At 40.5% G+C, this 21,059-nt stretch overlaps 1 protein-coding gene across 6 annotated transcripts in view; it reads left to right on the top strand.

Moving 5' to 3' along the window:
• Positions 1-21,059, top strand: part of CAMKMT (calmodulin-lysine N-methyltransferase) — a 372,589-nt gene that overhangs the window by 345,989 nt on the left and 5,541 nt on the right. For all 6 annotated transcript variants that reach the window (XM_014833329.3, XM_044772352.2, XM_070512170.1 and 3 more), the window contains 3 exons: positions 2,913-2,987; positions 9,760-9,823; positions 20,270-20,401. In XM_014833329.3, the coding sequence (XP_014688815.1) occupies positions 2,913-2,987; positions 9,760-9,823; positions 20,270-20,401 (271 nt within the window). The remainder of the gene's footprint in view (positions 1-2,912; positions 2,988-9,759; positions 9,824-20,269; positions 20,402-21,059) is intronic.

The following is a 21,059-nucleotide window of genomic DNA, read 5'->3' as shown; positions in this document are numbered from 1 at the left end:
TTGATAAAGACAAGTTCTGGAGCACTGTTGCTCATGAATAGGACTTGGACTGGAGTCTGTGAACTGTATGCTACTGATCTGCAGTGAAGTACATTCAGAAAGTGAAAGTAAGTGTTTAGAAAAACTGCTGTGACACCCAAGCATCTGATCAGCAGACTTGTATTCTAACGTCTTTGCGTTTTTAATTTCATTTGTCTATTAATTTGTTATTATATTTTACAAAAGTATCAGATAGGATATAAACAGATAGGATATAAACAACAAATAAATCTGGTCCTTCCCCACAACGGAAGCACTGCTCTAGTGTGCATGACCATCATGTGAGTGTCAGAGGAGGGGGGAGGGCAAGATCATTGGAAGAGAGGAGTTGGAAGGACCAGCTCCTTGAATATTGAAGTCACCATCATCTTAGTCTTCCAAGATAGATGGCTGCCTGATTTCACAACTCCCAGGGCCACCATTCTCATTGTATGCTATGTGAACGACACAACTCCAGAATACAGCGTGAATAGCGTTCTTAGAGTATTCAAGAAGGTGGCCATTGTTATACCCTTTTTACAGATGAGAAAACAAACTCAGAGAGGTTAAATAATTTCCAAAGTTCACACAGCTAGTAAAGAAAGAAACCAGTACTTGAACCTAGATGTGTCTGTCATGCCAAAGCTGGACTCAGTCCATACACCCCTCCCTCTTTGTCACATGCTTATGGTTAGGGGGACAGCAAACCATAAGCCTCGTGAGAATTGGGGGAAAATGCCTTTTGGGAATGTTGTGGTCCATGTGGCCAAGCCAAGCATTTCAGTTTCTTTTAGAATCACAACTTATTACATCTGCTGTGGTGATCCACAGCCAATTTCTGGCTAGGTCCCTGTCTCTCCAAGAGGCTGAAGTACCTGAAGAATCCAATATCCAGTATCCATCACAGGATTTCCTGCACTTTCTGTTCTTGTGCTTTAGTAATTACACATGTATTAGAAGCATCTTCTGAAAAATGGTTCATGGAATGATAAGATTATGAGTAATTTTAATGCTTTTCTCTTTTTCCCAAAATTTGTGTAATTGATAGATTACTTTTATGATCTGAGAAAGTCTAGCATAGATCTATATTTTAAACCATCTTGTTCGTATAGAAACTCTCTAAGACTCTTAGGTCTCTGAGGGCAACAGGCCCACTCTCCCACTGAGCCTGAGTCCCAGCTGCACTAGAAGCTTCAGCATTTCTGGAAAAGTTGGTGTTGGTTATTTACCACTCTCTCCAGGGGCATGGAGATTCTGAGGGGTCAATTCAAAAATGAAGTAAGCTTTAATCCCTTAGGAGTTTCCTAGTTTCTTCTGTCTCTTGGCTCTCCAGTGGGCCTAGGCAAGTACAACAACACTAGAGTTAATTTATACAACTCATCCACATGTCACAGGATCTGGGAGCACAGAGGTCACCCACTTCTGGAGAGCCCTCCCTGGGGCTCCGAGTCTGTATGCTTATGCAACACATAGGACAAGGCATTCAAATTACAAGTTTGTGTGTCTGTGTGGCCTGCTAGGCTGCCTCCACGAAGACACAGCCTGTGGCACAGCACAGGGCCTGACACATAGTAGGTGCTCAGTAAGAATGAGTTGAATGAGTGAATGAACGACTGATGCTCAATCTGTATAGGTATTTTCGTGGTGATGTGTTTATCTTTTCTACCTTAAGAAATTCACCAGCAGGGGCTGGCCCCGTGGCTGAGTGGTTAAGTTCGTGCGCTCCGCTGCAGGCGGCCCAGTGTTTCGTTGGTTCGAATCCTGGGCGCGGACATGGCACTCCTCATCAGACCACACTGAGGCGGCGTCCCACATGCCACAACTGGAAGAACCCACAACGAAGAATACACAACTATGTACCGGGGGGCTTTGGGGAGAAAAAGGAAAAAATAAAATCTTTAAAAAAAAAAAAAAATTCACCAGCAGTGACGTATGTTAATGTATATGAAAAGAACTTTTGGACTTACTGAAAGACTTATTTTTATATTCAAACATATGACTTTTCACCCAGGGAAGATCTAGGAGAAATAAAGAACCTACCAAGATAAGCAAATATAACAGGACGGGGGGATAGGCTCACTCGGTTTAGTTTTAAATAATAATCAAAACAGAAAATAGGAGCAGAATTTTAGTTTGAAAAATAGTACTGCAAATCACAGTTTTGATGTGGTGGAGAGAGGAATCATTAAAATACTTTAATCTGGTAAAATGGTAATCATCACAGTTATTAATTGAGAATAACTTAAAATCTCTAGTTGGCTTCATAAGCATAATTAGAATTTTCAAATGTTATTAATTATTGTTGTTAATTTGAAGTTTAAAACCTGATCCTCTTTTGGAGAGTAAGTATCAGGCTGGGTGAATTTTAAAATGTGCCTGAAAACTGAGAACTACGAAATGAAAGTTGGCTTTTCTTTCTTTTCCTGATGGCAAATTGCTCATTTCATCAATATGAAATCCTACTGACATGCCAGGTAAGGTAGATATACAATATGTTTCACTTCATTTATTTTTATAAATTTGTATTCCAGTCAGACGGGAAATACTTTGATTTCAATATGTACCTCATTGATGTTAAGAGTCTAGACTCATTCTAATGACCATGGTAAAGAGAAGGTATTTTCCCCTGGTTTGTCTACAAAAACCTTTAAGAACTAGCAAAAGCTTAACTATTGTGTTTAAATAGAGAATTCTTCCTCTTCTAGATTTGAAGACTAAATAAAATAAAGAACAGACAGTTACATCCCTAGTTTTTTTTTTATTATACCTTTTGAAATAATTTGTATATACCTTTTAAATAATTTCAAGTGCCACAAAAAATAATCTTAATAGCTCAAAATCAAAAGTTAAAAAAAAAACCTAAGTATAATTTTTAAAATCTTTTTCTCCTCAAGCGTTTTACGATGGGATAATGAGACAGATGTCTCTCAACTGGAAGGACATTTTGACATTGTTATGTGTGCTGACTGGTAAGTACATAAAAATCATAAAACTCCTGTTAGAAAAAATAGCTTTGCTGGAGTAATTGGGCTGTGCTGCTTTGCTGACGGCTAAGCAAAGTCAACAAATGAAGCACAAAGCCACCTTAACCTCAACAAATTAATATTCATCTCCATGTGACAGTTATAAGGTGGTCTTCTATCACACAGTAACTTCTACCACATTATTTCCCAAAGATTGATTTTGAGAAGCATTTCCATTTTCTGGAATTGCCTCTGTTTCATGCTTGACGTATCAGTAAATGGACGACTTAGGCAAATTGCAAATAATTATGGCTCGGAGAGGAATAGTCTGGAGAAAAAGGAGTTTATCAACACAAACAGCTCAATTAGCTTACTTCTTAGGAGAGCTGACTATTGATATAAGGGAATAAATATATGTGTACACACACATATACACTCCAGCAAATAAACTTATCTATGAAATATCTTTAGGGAAATAGCTTTTCTTAATATGTATGTTTGCTATCTAATATTTTCAGTGTATTCAATTATGATATTTAATTATACATAAAACAGGAATTATAAAATTACATTTTATTGTTATGCAAATAATAATATTAAAATCTGTCAGGTGCCTGCTTTTTAAAAATAATTTACGTTAGATATTTTGTCTTCTCTTTTAGCCCAACCTACTTATTGTTAATCAAAGTCTGATCCTAAGTTACAGGATAAATATGTATCAAACCTTAATAATTATTTCAGCTAATCTTATGTCTTTTCTTCATGAGTGTTGAATAATAATTATTTTGGCATATGGGAAACATTGACAATTCACAAGTATTTTCCCTGTTAAGAGTAAGATGTTATTTGTAGTTTTATCATGATGATTTTTTTTATGACACTTTAGATTTGAAAACACAACAAGTTCAAATTCTGAGGAAGCGCTATTATATTAATAAAACTAATCATAAGATCCAGATCCCAGAGAAGACTTTCCCTGTGGGAGAATTGAATGAATGGAATGAAATTTTCAAGAAGTCTTTTTTATTGTTATTATTACTTAATAAGATTTTTCAATGGGTAACTTTTCTACCTAAGTCATGGAATTAGATTTGCTTTTTTTTCTCCTGAAGAATACTTTTCAGTGAAAAATAAATATTTTTTTCTATTTTTAGCTGAGCTTTTCTAGTTTTCCATGGCCTTTTAGTCTCTTTGCACCCAATTTCAGAAAACCTTGTTCCAAAAAAGGGAGAAACAGATTTCTGACTAATCATTGATATTGTGTCTCAATGTTACATCCTTCATCTAATCAAAAATAAGGAGCTAAAAGCTCACCATATGATTTGAGCAAGTAATTTAGTAAATGCCTTTCCTCACCAAATATGAGAAAGGATCCTCCAGGTTTCATTGCACAGATGAAGATAATGCTGGCAGGATTAGATCAGATTAAGCATGAAAGTCAGATCAGACAGCAGCGGAAAGAGGGAAGGAGGGCAGTGTCTTCTTGGAGGTTTAGACGAGGGCTCTGATTATGTGGGGAAAGTCAGGTTTGGTCAAGAGATTTAGAGTTAAATTTGTCCTTCACACAAATATCAAAACAGCCTGGCTTTGTCATGCCCTGTGTTATGGACACTCACACCATGTCATCCTATTTGTACCAGAGAGACAAGCAGAGGAAGTAAGATTTAAGCTCTTTTCTGATTAATGTTCTCAGGTTAAAAATAGCCACACAACATGTTTGAAAAATAGTCTTTTTTCCCTAGCCAACAACAGGGTCACATACAACTGATATACATAGTGCATATTCAGTTAAGGCTTTCATTACAAACACATAACATAATACAATGTTACATGTACACACACACCGTATACATACACACAGTTAGTAGCTATGGGAGAATTTGTGGATTCAAATGAACTGAATACACCAAGTTTTATTTTATAAATGGCTTTCTATGTATGAATTGCTAAGGTTTTTTTCCCCTGATGTTCTAAGTGCCAGAACATCAGCCTGTTTATAATTTCCCATTTGTAAATGTGAAACATTAAACTACTCTCACTGTGATGCTGACATTACTTCCAAAAGAATGGTTTGGTAATGGTCTCTCTTCATATTCACAGGGATGGGTAAGCTGCTTAGAAACTTAGAAAGTAGAGTGATGTTTATAATAAGCATGTTGTGCTTATGGCACTGAAGCACAGGGCTCCATGAGTTCTTTATGTCCTGTTGGTTTGGTGTTTCTCTGTCAGAGTTATTACATGGATGCTGCTTCTAGGGGCAGGCAGGCAGACCATGCTGCCTTTTTTTTTTTTTTAGAATGTCACGGAGGAGGAAAAGAAAGCTCTCTTTAGACACCACCTCCAAGATGAAACCCAAAATACTCAGTGCCAGAAATTGGTGCCACACATAAATAGATCACATTAAGTCTCACACCATCCCTTAGTCATTGTCAGTCAATGAGATCTGGATTAGGCCACAGGAATATGAAGCAAGAGTCGGAGTTCAAATATTAGGTGCATGGATTAAATTCTTATTGAAGCATTTCCAGCAAGGGTGGCATTGTCTGATTCTCTGAATAGCTAACCAGTGGTACTGCTTGATCCCATTTACATGAAAACAAGCTCTATTCACAAACCTATTCCAAACCCACATTGTGGTTCAAGTAAAATGCACATGATTACAACGAGCTGTGATATGTTTATGTTCTTCAATCATTCATATATTCATATATTTACATTCAAACATTCATAAACCTGTGGGCAATGGGGGAAATAACTTATTTTCCAGAAGAGACAGTCTCTTAGTTCACTTCTAAATTTAGTAGCTCAACTAGATTATAAAATAAAGAGGCAAACTGTAAAAGCTAGTCATTATTTCACCAGCTAGTCATTAATTCAGCATTTTTGACAATGAAATATAGTTTCATGGTTCAACAGTTCCTTGTAAAATGTCAACTTTGAAATAAACGGAAGGAAAAATCGAGGTACAAGCACACCTGCAAAAGGATGCTGTTGACAAATATCAAAATGTTAGAATATTTAACCACAGGTGTAGAAAAAACCCTGCATATTAAGTTGCTGGTTGACTTGTTTAATCTTGACTTTAATTTTAGAGTTCCTTTCTGCTGGGATGCAGTCTGGCCTGGTCCTTGCTGAGTTTAAAATAGCAAGTGATTGTTAATTTTAAGCCTGCCTTTCCAGACTCTTGTTCCATCACAATAATCTAAGAGTCTGGAAGTAAGATGTTTTTTATCCAATGAACGCTTTCATTCAGTGTTTGATGGCTTTCCAGTTTATTGTAGCTCTGCAAAAATAAAAACGATTCTGTACATTTGGATTCTCTAAAGGCTTGGAAAGCAAGTCTGAAATGCCACCCATAGCCTGACTCATAGAATTGGGTGTGCAGGACAGTCAGCTCCATGTCTGCATACTGGCAGCCGGAGACTTTGGGAAGAAATGGGGGAAGGTACAACAGCACCTCATTTGCTCTCTTAGCATTTTTACACTAACTGTATACGGTGAGTTGTTTCTATTTTCTCTCATTTTTACTTTAAATGATGAAAAAAGTTTGGTTTTAAAGGTGTTTTGGTGAAAAAAATTTTTTTCCTCAAAATAGGCTCTAGAATTTGTTTTCTTCCAGTTGCTGTGATCAGGAATAGTTCTAAATCACAACTCGCAGATCTTTACACCTAAAAAGATCTTTAACCCAAATATAGTCAGCCCTTTCACCTCACACCTCAGGAAACTCAGCTCCAAAGACATACAAATTGCCAAAGATCTCTCAACCTCCCGGGGTAGAGCCGAGTGAGACCAGAAGATGCCATCAGTCCCAGCTCCCCCAACAATCGGTTGAGAAATACTGATAGAGGCCATTCTTCTGCTGAAAGTTAACTCTAAAACAGTCAATTTAACTTAGCATGTTTCACCTTGTAAATTACATAGAGGTCTTTCTTTCTGTGGATACTGATAGAGAAGTGTCTCCTTGTTCTCAGCACTAATTAATTTCTCTATGAGAGGAGTTGTAGATGCTCTGTGTTCTGCATAAAACTCTGATTCAGAGAGAGGTGATGAAAATGGTCCAGCACCTTTCCTTTGTCACAAAATCTGTGATTCAGATCAAGGAAACAAAGCAGGTGTTGATCCCACAAGTGAATTCTATAGAGGAGTGTGTGTGTGTGTGTGTATGTGTGTGTGTGTGTGTGTGTGTTTAAGGGCCAAACTAGCCTGTCAATGTATTTTGATCAGTAACTGCTGAAGGGAGAGTTGAAATGGTATCTCCATCCCAATCACTGACCCACTCAGCCTTTTTTAATAGATCCACTTAAGCTACTGCTGTTCTCTGAGCCCATTAGGACTTATTTAAGGGGTGAATTTTCAGGAGATTATACATCACTCTGAGTAAAGCACATTAAAATTGCTCATATGACGTACCCTACAAAGCATTATAAATTCTGCTTCAGAGCTAAGTAGAAAGGTGAGCTTGCTTGGAATAAAAACCTATTAGGGAACTACAAGAATTACTTTTGGGAAATTTGATTTGGAGTGATGAGTAGACAACATCACTTTTCAAATAGCTGTTTGGAATGTGTGCTGTGCGTTAAGCTGCATTTTCTAGTGAGCTGTGATATTAATATCTTTGTCACCATTACCAACATTAAGTAGAAATAGTACTTTATAAGGTTATGTTTTAAGCTCAGCTTTTAAGGTGCTGTTTATTTATTTCGAACAATCCTACCAGCTCTTAGGATGCATAGGTATAAACCGAGAACGGGTTTTTGCTTAATGCTTTGTATCCCAACCAGCCAGGTCTCCTATAGGCCTGAGTAACCAACAGAGATATTTTCCCACAGTGATAGTCTCTTAAAAAACAAAAACAGAATGCTTAATTATTATAACTTAAGATATAACCTCACTAAATAATAAGGTACAGTATATAGTCCTGAAGAAAAAATTTTAAAACACTTAGATACAATTTGATTCCTTTCTTATCAATCCTTAATGGCTATTAATTTCTGATTAATATGACTTAAAGGCAAATGTTTGTAGCTTTTGAATTAGATACATTCTTTGCTCTAAGATTTGAGTTCATGGTTTTATGGAACAGTAAGAAAATTTTCCCATGGGTAATATAATCAGGTTATCCTGATTGATGGATGGAATGGGATAAGGTAGCCATTCCAGAAATGATCCCCAGCTCATCTTAAGAGGATTCTTTTTCCATTTCTCAAAGCATCATTTTATAGAATAAACTTCCACTAAGCATGTCATGGTGAAACCCAAGCACTGACTTCTTGGAAACTTCTTATAAACTACTCTCTTGACAACTCTTTCTCAAATGAGAGAATTGGAAGAGAACCTAGTCTGGTGAAATATCCTACCTAAATGTTGATTCCTCCTTAACAATACCAGTAAAGGAGTGTGTACAACCTTTTAGAGTCATTGAAACTAACACCCCATATCAGCTCCTCAATTTCAAGGACTGTGTTGATCTGCCAGTCAGCTAGTAAGCAAATATTTATTGAGTACCTTCATGTATGTATGCTCTGCTAGAACTGGTGATGAATAATGAATACAGACTGGAAACTCCTTGAGGATGGGAACTTTGTCTTATTCAGAGCTTATCTCCAATGCCTGAAACAGCCCCTAGGATATAGCAGGTGATCAATGAATATTTGTCAAATAGCATATATTAATTTGATGCCCACCACAGCCACATAGGTGGGCCTTCATTGACGAGGAAACTGAGGCCTCATGTGAAGTGTCTTGCCCAAGGTCACACTGCAGAAAGATCAGAGTGAGAGTTCTAGTAAACCTGAAACTGCACTCCGCCCTTGCCTGAAGTGTGGCTCCACACAGCAGACCTCCTCCTGACAGCTGATACTCTTAGCTTGGAGAAGGATGAGGCAGGGCCCTAGAGTAGGTGGTACTTACTCATGCTGTGTGAGGAGCAGGGAGGCCAAATCAGGGACCCACACCAAACTGCAGCAGGAGAAATGAGAGTAGGGGGCTTCACATACGCCCCTCGTGAGACAGCTGATGCACAAGGCTGCCAGGTGTTCTAGCCTGCAAGTCCCAGATAACGAAACTCTGTCTCAAGCTTCCAAGATAAGACTTGGTGAAGACAGGGTCAGACTGACCCAGCCAAAGGGGTGACAGAGCAACAACAGAAATTCTCAAAAGACCAGAGGAGAAAAATGAAAAATCACAGTGAACTGGAAAAAATGAACATGGAGATCAAGGGGAAAAATCCAGAGTTGCCATGGTCTTTGTGACACATTGCCTAAACCTGGTCTGTGTTTTTAGAGCCGCTTACTCCTAGGTCCCTGCCTGAATCTAACCTCGGTGTGTCCTAGTCACTGAAAACCATCACCACTGAAATCTCTTCCATGGTTTGGATGTAACAGAGCCAGTGGTTTGTTTTTGGAGGGTGGTCTCACAGCACCCTCGGTGGGCAGAGGGCCTGGGTCTAAGAGACTGGGCTCCAATGACAGGAAGCACTGGGAGTGATTCATCTCCACCAGATGATTCCCCGGACCAGCAGTGTAGAAATTGCCCTTAAACACATGGCCCTGTCACATGTGAATCCTGGCCCATTGCATGCTGATGACTTGGCTTTAGGTTGGATAACACCAACCACAATATCTTCTTTTTTTCCAGTGAGACACTTAAATAGAAGGAAGCAATTTCTCTTTCTTAGTGTTAAGTAAACATGTGTAATTAACCTTGTACTTAGCTGCATTAGTATCATTAGACTTGAAAACCCAGTTTAATCTGGATTCTGCTCTCTTCTCAATGTCAGCCTGTTTCTGGACCAGTACAGAGCCAGCCTTGTTGACGCAATAAAGAGATTACTCCAGCCCAGGGTAAGTATGTTTCTATTTTCTCCTGCATGCTGGCTTCGGAATAATTAGTCTGTGCACAAAGATGAGGAGAGTAATGGAATGGCAGGATTAATGTCATGTAATACTTTAATACTTATTATGTCCAACTTCAATTGGGTCTTCTGATCTATCAGATTCTTTCCTAATCATAACTAGGAAACTTCTTACCCTTGGCCTTCTGATAAGGAACACAGTGGGTAGTAAAATAAATGAAACCGCTTCAAAGATAGTGTGAGATTATTTTTATCAAAGAATTTCTTGAGTCTTTTCCTTTGATAACAATATCTTCATATTAAAGTAGAAGTATGATACTGAAAGTTTTCTGTTGACTTCTGTCATTTTAAATCCCTTCAATGGTAACCTTTGTCATAGGGTATTTATTTATTGCAAAAGAATATTTTTTTCTTTTTATTTCTGTTTATATTAAAGAAAAAGGACTTCAGATGAATCTGTATATTAAAAGTTCTTTGCTTTAAAAGGAAGCCATTATTTACATATTATAAACATTAGGTCACAATGAAGCCAAGCATGGCATAAAAAATTGTGCACATTTTTACATTTATATATCCATTTATGCCTGTGAGTAAATTACAGAGTTTGTATCCACTCTTATTTTGTTGGTCTGTTATACTAAGCTAGGAGGTCCTACAGCCTAAACGGAGAGTTAATATACATCTATTTAAAGTAAGAGAACGAGTTTAAAGCTCATGCATTTAAAAAAAAATCTTCTAAGTATGTAAGACTCTTGCTGTGCCATAGGAATTTAAAATAGGTTAACAATGTTAATGCAGTCTAAGACAGGAACTCACATTTATCTGAGAAAGGACCACTGTGTGTGTGTGTGTGTGTGTATTTTCTAAAGTTTTGTTTCTAAAGTCTTTTTCAAAGGAAGGTTCGCTCTGGTGTTCTGACCTCAGTGAGACTCATAGACTAACACCTTTCAATCTTTCTTTTATATCTTTTTCACACTGAAAGTTCCCAGAGCAATTTGATAATCATCCTTTGCCATACACTGTTACTTTTTATTTTGTTATCTCTTTATAGCTCAGAAACTTTAAATAGGCCTCTCAGAGGAGTAACCCCAGCTTTGCAAGTGGTAATCAATTAAGTTAAATTGGCCTTCTCAGGTCCCCCTGTGAGGTGGTTAGTAGGTCTTGAGGCAAGGAAAGAGCTGCTCCAAGCTACTGATGGCTGCCCCTGTGGCTGAGTGAGCAGCCCAAGTTGAGGACAGAAGAAGGAATTTGGGGCCTCTTCATCTCCCCTGTTAACCTTGGGTGATTCTTGTGAGCATTTGCAAGATCAGGATTTTCAGCGAGGGCCCTGAGATTCTTGGATGTAAAGGCCTCTATGAAAATGTATCATACATAAATACAATGCTTTCCAGGACTCCTGGATCTCACACTGCACAAACAGTACTCCACTCATCACCAACACCCCTTCAAAGCCTATTTGTGGCAAATACTCCATTTTGCAGCAGATTTGCATGATTTACCTAGGATCTATTGTAAATCATTTGCATGATTTACAATAGAAAACTGCCCGAGCTGTGACTAGACCTAAATGCAGATTGCGCTGGAATCCTAGCAGCTCTCCTGTGCCCTCCATTAGACACTGAACCAAGCTCCCCCCTTGTCTGAAGTGGGGCTCCACACAGCGGCCCCCGCTGAGCAAGGGCAGCAGCCCTAGTACTGACAGCTGATACTTGCCCTTAGCTCAGAGAGGGACGAAGCAGAGCCCTGGAGTAGGTGGTACTTAGTCACGCTATGTGAGGAGCAGGGAGGCCAAATCACAAGGGCCCATACCAAACTGCAGCAGGAGAAATAGGCTAGGTGATGCACAAGGCTGCCAGGTGTTCTAGCCTAAGGTGTAAGGGGCCCGCCATAAGAGCGGAAATCCAAGTTGTGGAGGGCACTGGGACATCCCGAAATTCCCACCCAGGAAGCTCATCCCCATCGGGAGGTCGGGGCACTTGCACTCTGGTGCCTCCCCCAGGGGGGCCTGTAAAGGGTCACGTGGACTTGGCCATGAACAGCAGTAGTTCCATATCTGTGCCAGTGGGCTGGAAGGGTTCCCAGAGCTTGAGGGTAACCAGAGGAAAAACTGAACTCTTGTCCTTCTTAGCTCTCAGGGCTGCCTATTCTGCTTCTGAAGGACCTCCGCCTGCAGAGTGCATGTGTTGTAGAAGACTACGAAGACTACACTTGGATTGTGGAAGTCACAATCCAAGACTAAGATACGTTAAAGGTTTATTCCATTACAATTAGAGCTGCTTTTGATGTTCTCTTTGGCCCAGACAACTCCTCCATGGTTTTGTGGCCCAGAGGCTGAAGGTGCCACAGAGACCCACAAAGGAACAACTTAGGGGGGCCACCTTGGTGGATCCTTGGAGTTCTTGGTAATTCAAGGCTCAGCAAGTTCAATGGGAGACACAGCAAGCTCTCAGGGTGCTCAGCAAAAATTACACGTCAGCCAAATGCTTTAAATTCATAGCAGGCCCCCATTTTCTGAAGGTAAAGTATAGTGAGTGGAAAGAGTCAAAAATATCTGCATACAAAACTCAAGTCTGCTCCCGCTAACTCTCTAGCCTCTCTGAGCCTGAGTTTCCTCATCTGTGAAAAGGCAAGAATGAGTACCACCTTGTGGGCTGGTGTGGAAACTCTACATATGTAAATGCCTAGCACTGTGCCTGGCACACAGGAGGAGCTCCAGAATGAGAGCTCATTCTTTTTTATTGCTGTATTAGCTTGTCAAGGTTAATACACGTGAGACACTTGTCCAAAGGGATGCTGGCCTGGCTGAGGGGAGGCCTGAACTCCAGGCTCAGTTTAGCACCGACAAGCTCTGGAACTGCCTCTCTTACTCTGTTTTCCCCAACAAGGGAAAGGGAGGGAGTTCACCCAAGCTCCAGAGGGCTCCATCAGCTTTAAAGTCCGAAGTCCTCCTTGCAGAGAGAAGGTATACTTGGGCCCTGGAGGTCGAAAGCTTAGGGTCAAATCTGGGCTTTACTATTTACTAGATTCATCTCTCGAAGCCTCAGTTTCTTATCTGTAAAATGGGGAGTGAACAAGCCCATGCACTGGAAAACTGTAGCACACAATTGTCTCTGAATATACGAGCTCTTGTTATCTTGAAGAAGAACCAGAGAGATTTTCTGGCTGTGGTAAGCACAGAATATGGGAGCTCTTCCCAAGCATTTTCCTCAGAGAAATGCTGGTGGGAGGGGAATACACCATTTTCTTGACCCGAACTTTGACAACTTCTACACACAACTGGGCATGCTGCGTCTCCCCTGCACTCGTGTCCTGCATACCTGCCACAGGACCTGCATTGGTCTCTGGAGGATTGTCTCCCTGGATGAAGATGACACTTTTTACTGCAGACAGCCCCCACTGAGGAGGGGAGAGATTACTACAAGATGGCAGGAATGAAATAATTGCCACATGAAGGTTCAAGTGTCAAGCTGTGGGAAGAAATGGATTCTGCCATTTTGGGGACTGTGGTTTCTTGATTACTAGCTAGGGTAAATCAGCTGTCTGGGGTCAGAGAATCCAGAAGCAAAGGAAATAGATGGGGGGGACGGGTTTCCCTGCTCTTCAGTTTTTATAATGGGATCATGAATAAGGGGGGACAGGCCCCTGGAGGAAGCTTAGCCACCAGGCTTGGCTCAGGGGTGATGCCAGATCCCAGGGCTGAGCTTAGATCCTCAGCTAAACAGGGACCTGTGCCCGGAAAGTCATTACAGGAAGCTCCAAATTTCAGCAGGAAATGTTTGTCACCTGCCCCAAATGGAAACTTTTCTCAACTTGCTGGTTTAGAGAAACTATGAAGACATTTGACTCCTGCCAGAGTACTACAAGGGACTCTCTAGCAAACTTAACATATGAAAAAAAATAAGTAGTACAAAGAAATGAAATCAGCGAATTTTACTCATTCCAAGAAGCGATGTTTCCCCCACCACCTTTTTCCCTCAGGTGAGTAGCTTCCTGTTGCTGATGATTGATAGGGGACCCCTGTCGTCGTGTTCTTTACAGAACATCAGCAATGTCTGAAATAGAGGACCCAAATGTAGTTTAAAATACAGCCACAGCAGCCTGCAAGTTGAACTTTAGTCCAGAAATGACAACCAACAAACGGTAGCCACTAATATTCCTCTGAAACGGCTTTGGGTACAGGGAGAGGAGGCAAGCCAGCTGGACAGTGTGAATTTACTCAGGACCACGAGGAGATTGACGGAGATGCAATATTGACGGCTCTCCAGCTTGTTATTGCTGCTGACCGATTGCCAAGAATTCAAAAATATCCCTGTGGAATTCATTTAACCGTCTTCAGAAACTGGCCCTAACTGACCGCCAAATTCCCGGAGTCCCACCTTTATCCAGTGATGCTATAAATGTAAACCATGGACTAATGTTTTAGAAGCGATTTCTTTTTACTGACAGATTTCCTCATCTTTTTTTTTTTTAATCTAACATCTCTGCACACATCTGTACAGACCTCCGTTTTTGCTTATCTCAGGGAACTGCCTCGTGAGTGCGGGCTCAGTGCAAGGAACAGAGGTGGTGCTGAAGGACCCTTGGGTTCTCGTCTGCTTGCTGGGACAGAGGTCAGAAGCTGTGTTCAGCTATACCTCGCTCACCCGGCTGTAGGGATAGAGTCCCCAGATGATTTTAAGACCCTTAGAGCAGGGCCTACCCCTAGACGTTCTTTTCGAAAGTCCACCCAGGTGCTTATTCAGCATGTGCAGTGCTGAGTCCCTGCCCCCAAGGCATTTATAATCTGGTTGCGGAGATGTAACACACTCCTGCGGAACTACAGTGGACAGTGCAAAGTGGCTTCCCACAGCCCAGCAGCTGATCATATATAGCCTGGTGCTGTTTTTGTTTTGTGACTCTTTCTACTCTTCATCTTCAACAGAAGGTGAGATATTTAAGGGTTTGAATTCTGTCTTCATTGAACAAACGTGTTGAGCAACTACTCTCTGCCTGGCACTGTGCTGGGGAATGTGGGGTGGGAGTATAATATGAATAACGAGCACAGTGGGAATCTTACAGTTTAGCAGGGCAGATTAATGCTTGAGCTACTAGGAATTACACTGCAGTATGGCGGGTACTAGGAATACAGCACAAAGAGTGACTAACTGCCTGAGGAAGGTTTCTCTAGGAATACCAGGGCAGCGGTATTTGATTTTGGTCTTAAATAGTAAGAAGGGCCTTCTAAGCCTCAGAGGTCGCATTCCTGGTGAGGGGAACAGTGCTCACACGTGTAGAGTATGAACAAGCATGTGGTGTTTGGGGATCAAGAGGAAGTTTGCTCTGGCTAGAGTGTAAGGGCGTCTGAGTGGTTTGTGACTTAGGGTTGGGAAGGGGCAGGAGATGAGGTTAAAGAGTTAGCTTCAGGTACCATTTTATGAAAGGCTGAGAACACTATGATGAAGATACTGGACTTTGTAGTATGGATAATAGTCATTGAAAACTTTTGAGTAGTGGTGTGGTCAGATGTGGGTTCTAGAAAGGTCACTTTGGCCACAGCATAAAGGCTGGATTGGAGTAAGAGAGAGCTTGAAAGCAAGCAGCAAGGCTCCTCAGGGTCCAACGTGGACCAACTTCTACCTGGAATTACCCAGTTAGGATCTAGTGAAGATCTGAAGATGGAGAAGAGGGACCTCAATGGATATTCACTGAGGGATTCATTCAACAAACCTTTATCAACTGCCTAACCTAAGGATAGAGTAAGGTACAACATAATCCTTCCCTGAAGGAGCTCATAGTCTAGCATGAGAGACAATCAAGTTACCCGATGCAGTTACCGGGCAGCAAAAGCATCACAGGGACAGCGTGTCTAATCTGGGTGCTGAAGGATGAGTAAGAGTTCACCAGGCAGACAAAGAACTGGAGGTAAGAGAAGCATTCCACCCAAAGGGAATGTTTGCCTGTTTCAAGACACATGGGGTCCATACAAGAAGAACTCAGGGGACCACAACGAATTTGGCCTGACTAGAGCCCAAGGTGGCTAAGAGGGAGTGTTAGGAGACTAGGCTGCAGAGATAGGCATGGGTCAGGTCATGCTGGGCTTTGCCTACCATCCCAAAAAGTGGGACCCATGTCAGTGGTTTTCAATCTTGTTTAATGGCAGAACCCTCTGGTCAAACCATTTTTAGCCAGTACCCCAGTTATAAAACAGATAAAAGTGAAGCAGCTTTAGTTAAATTGGATGTGGGAAGATTAACACTTCCTCTCTCTTGGTCTCCCTTTTACCCCTCCAAGTCACCCTTGAAGCAATTCTTAAACACAGTTTAAGAACCATGTGCAGCAGAGGACAGTGATGTGGGTGGGGGATGTGGCATTGAAGAGTTTTAAAAGGCAATGCCATGCATGATTCCCGGGTGTCTAGCTTCATTTTGAAGGTGAAGGGTATGGAAGTGCTTGGTACCAGAAGGTACTCAGTGTGAGTGTGTGTGTGTGTGTGTGTGTGTGTGTGTGTGTATGTGTGTGTCAGAGAAAGAGAGAGAGAGAGAGATGGGTAGTGCCCTAGGAGGGGTAGGGGTTTTGGGACCAAGTATACTGAGCCCCCTTTTAGACAGAATGGGCTAAAGGTACTTTCAGAACATCCCCATGGAGAGATCTGGTAGGCACCTGAAAATATGAGTATGGGCCCTGGGCAATGGTGAATGGTGAACTCCCAATTATATGCTTGGGAGTTTGATGAATAAGTGATTGTTGAAGTCATGGACTTCAGTACAATTACCTAGAACTGTACAGAACACAAAAAAAGTAGGCAGAGCCTTGGGGACCATGGACAGTTAAGGGGCAGGTGGAGAAGAGAAGCCAGGAAAGGGGGCTCAGAGACAGAAAGGTGGAGGGGAGGAAGCAGGCGAAGCCAGCATCTCAGAAACCAGGTAAAGAAAAAAATAAACATAAGCTTAAACATGTAACCAGTATTTAATAGTTGGTTGCCTGCAAATGAAAAAGGAATAAAGGCATTTCGTTGGCATAGCATATTCCTTTTAAAATAAATCTGAAGCATACTTATTTTTTCCAGAAGTACACACCCTTTAATATATGAGTATAGATTAGTCTAGCAAAATAACAACAACTGAGCTCACAATGTAAACAATATCATTGTTGTTGAGTGGAACTACTTCTCTCTCTTCTCCAGGGATAAATGAATTCTCTCAAATTTCTGCTCATCAGTCAAAATTTTACATTCAATTGAGTGTTCATTCTGAGTTTAAAATGATTCTGTGACTATAAATGCTTAGAAAGTTGTGCTTTGGTAAATTGAAAATAATTTTTCTAAAGTGATGGGCTAATTTGAAATCTATATTCTTTTTCTTGTTTTGATGTTTGCAGCCTAAAATGTAAGGCGTATTCCTCTGATTGTAGCAGACAAAGTGTCCTGCTCCACAGGAATAAGGGGGCCTCTAAAACCATTCATTGTGGGGCATCTGCCGGCACTCAGTAGGGCTCAGTAGATGCTGATCGAATGAATGGATGATGTCCTATTGTCTCTCCTAAATATTAATCCACATCTCAAAGGTGTCTGTGTTCAATAAAATGAAAAAGAAGACATTTTAAAACTCATAGCTGAGTAATTAGAGATTAAAACTCCTGCTCTCTCTTTCTCTTGCTTGTGGGTACAGCATTGTGCATGGATTGCTGCCCTCTGAAATCCCACTGTAGCCGCTGACTCTGTAAAAGCTTCTGGGAGAAAATCTTTTCTAAAGAATAAGCAATAGAATGTGGCGTTCGAATTCCCAAAGACTTGTATTTTTCAGATTATTCAACATCTGAATTTAGTTTATTCTCTCAACAAATATTGATTGAGTGTCTACTATGTGCGAAGCACTGAGAAAATGCAATGAATAAAACATTAGAAGATCCTGTTGTTATGGAGCGTACATTCCAGCCAGAAGAGATGGGCAGTACAAAACAAGGATATGATGAGTGTCAGTGGAGATGAGTGTGAAGAACAAAACTGAAGCAGGGAGAGGGGTGGAGAGTGATGGGGGAGGGGCTGCTGTTTTAGATAGAGTGGTTGGGGAAGGACAGGTAAACTGAGGCCTCAAGAAAGAAAGAGCTTTCTGGACAGAGAGTGCTGCACATGCTCAGTTGCAGTCCCCTTATGGCTCACCCCAACCAACAAGGGGGTGGGGTGTGGGAAGCATGTGCTTTGTGGATGCAAACCTCAGCCCAGCCAAGAAACCTGTAGCTCCGTAAACATTATGATATATAGCTTAGATAACAGCTGGTAAAAATCAACTCTGCAACTGTAACTGTAAGACGATTTTTGCAGATGACTTTAAAATAAAACAACTTCCATTATTCAAAAATCCGGAATGGCAACCAGCTCTTAGAAATGACTAGAGTGACCTACTAGAATTCCCTCTTTTTTTTTTAATGGAGACTTTTGCTCCCCTGCTGAGACCATGTGTTATATCCAGTTTCACATCAAAATGAATTTTTGCTGCTAAGTTTGAAAACCGCCTGAAAATAGCAATTAATATTGGAAAAGCTGACAGAACTCTAAGTGTAGTGGCATGATTGGTGCTGCTATAATGATATGCCTGAGTGTGACATGTCCATGTAAACGCAGTAGGAAAACACACTTGATGTCCAGGACAGTGTATCAGTGTATTTTCTTGCAAGTAAATGAGGGAAGGGGGAGAGGGAATTGAAAGAAGTTTTATAGCACTGTTAGGTGGTATAGATGTTTCTAGTCTTACACCTATATAACCTTGTTTTTCAAATTATTTTCTATCATCACTTCATTTGATCCTCACACCTTGCTGGGGGTAAAAAGGCAGGGCAGGATGGGATGGACAGATGAGAGAACTCAGTGGGTCAGCGAGGATGACTGGAGTTTCTTAGCAGCAAAATGAGGAGATTGGACTATGTCATCTCCAAGGTCCCAACAGCTCTATGACTTCTTTTCTGATTTTCCTGAGGTGACACAGCTGTTTAATGGTGGGGACTCTCTTTAAGCCCGGAACCCTTTCTGCTACACAGTTCCTCCTTATAGTCTTCAAACCCTTCACTGCATGTTTAATCACCTGTAAAAGTCTACTGTACAAGGTTGTTGCAAAAATTGTTGAGGGAATTAAAAGGAAGGTTTGTGAAGCACCTAGCACAGTGGCCGCTATTATTATTATTTTAATCACTATTACTAATAAGGAGGTAATGTAGTGTAGTGGAAAGAGCATCAGCATTGGAGTCAGGTAAGTTTCCAATCATTTACCAGTGGTGTCATCTCATCCAATTATTCAACCTTTCTGAGCATCCTGTAAAATGGAACTGATAAAACCTACATTGTTGGGTAGTTTGAAAACTAAATGAGACAACATATATACAGCACCTGTCCCAGTGTCTGACACGTACCAGAGGCTCACTAAATAGTTGGCAGGTATGAATGATAAACCACCTTTCATAAGAAAGTGTGATATATTTTCATGGTTTCCTCAAAACCTGAAGTTACATTACATTTCATAGAGGTGGAGTGTGACCTTGAAATTAGCAGAAGCATACAGTCATCTTTTAAACAAATAAAAAGAAGATACTAAAGTTAGCTATTCTATGGACATCTAAGAGGGAGAGGAAAAATCCACATGACCAGTAGTTAGCAAATGGTTGTTGTGGAGTTTCATGTCAGATGGTCTTCTAAAATCTTGTATATATTTCATTCAAGTCCACCCATTCTCCCCACTGCAACAATCTCATAAGGTTGTACAGTTTATTTAGAAAAGCCCGTTTACTCTCATTACACCAGTTTCTTTGAAAAGCAGTCACTTGAGTACTGTGAGGAGCTGTTTTGCTGTAATGATGACCATTATGAAGGATTCAATGAAGTTGGAAACCAAGATCCTACAGCCTTGTCTCCGACAGCATGGTCCTGGAAAAGGCTGGCAGCAGGACCGGAATGTGAATATTCTCCAGTAGGGATTGTGGTTACTTGTCTCTATGGAGGATTTCTTGGTGTTGAATTTTCAGGGTACAATAAACTAACATTTATACACAACTGCTGCCACATGCTCTGGAGCTGTGTTGCAGATGTGTTGGCAGCTGCTAAGGAGTCGCAAGGTGGGTGGCGCTGCCCTGGACCAGTTACTCTAAAATCTAGTTGATGGTTTAAACGACTAGACCCAAGAGAATTGTCTGTTGTACAGAATACCAACATTGAGTCACATTTGGTTTATTACATGCTTTGTTTGAAAAGGATAAAACATAGCAACTGGCCATTTGAATATGAAATATATATATATTTTCTTATTTGATGTACATCTGTCACTGAAATTACTCTCACTCCTGTGTGGACATCTCAAGAACAATTGTGTTTTCTACCTGAGAGCAGTATATTAAAAGCTTTGAGCGATGTCTGTTACATTTGGTTGCCTTCCAGTTTTAAAATGTGTGAATTTCCTTTTTAATGTTCTAGGGGAAAGCAATGGTATTCGCCCCACGCCGAGGGAATACTTTAAACCAGTTTTGCAATCTAGCTGAAAAAGCTGATTTCTCTATCCAAAGACATGAAAATTATGATGAACACATTTCAAACTTCCACTCCAAGGTTAGTTTTCTGCTTGTGTTAGATAACACTTTAATCCGCATTGCATTTTGAAGAGATCATGGTCTTTTTGGCAGGTAACCTAAATATTTGATTAAAGTCCCCCGTAGGTGTACTGCTTCTGAACAGCTATTTGTATCTGATTATTTTGTGTGGTAAAGCCATCTTTCATCTTTGCATGTCTAGAAGGATTTTACAGAAACCATTTCTGTTTACTCCTTTCTCTGAAACAAACTAATCTTTTCATTCATAATAGACTAATTTGTAGGATGCAGGGGAGGTGGCATAGAATGAATGATAAACAAGCATTTATATTTTAATGAAAAACCTTCGGCTTTTAAGTAGGTTAAATGCTTAGCTGCACTGAAATAAATAGAAGGTGACTGTCTAATTGTATCATGTTGGACTGTAAGTCTTTATCTCTGCTTGCTTTATGGCTGGGTCAGTTGGCAGTTTGAGACTGTTAAATCTCATACAGAATTTCACAGTTGTGGGGTTATATGTCAGATCGAGGCGCTACAAGATTTAGGTCAAAAGCACTTATCTGAGAGTGATTTCTAAGCTTGCTTACATAAAGCAATGTTATCAGCCTTTTTATTATTTATAGGTATAGAGCAATATAGGACACTGAGAGGCAAGCGTTCCACTGAAAACTTTCTAG

The sequence above is a fragment of the Equus asinus genome, chromosome 6 (assembly GCF_041296235.1).
Source record: "Equus asinus isolate D_3611 breed Donkey chromosome 6, EquAss-T2T_v2, whole genome shotgun sequence".
NCBI lineage: Eukaryota > Metazoa > Chordata > Mammalia > Perissodactyla > Equidae > Equus > Equus asinus.
Note: the sequence above shows the minus strand (reverse complement) of the source record. Positions and strands in the feature narration are given on the sequence as shown.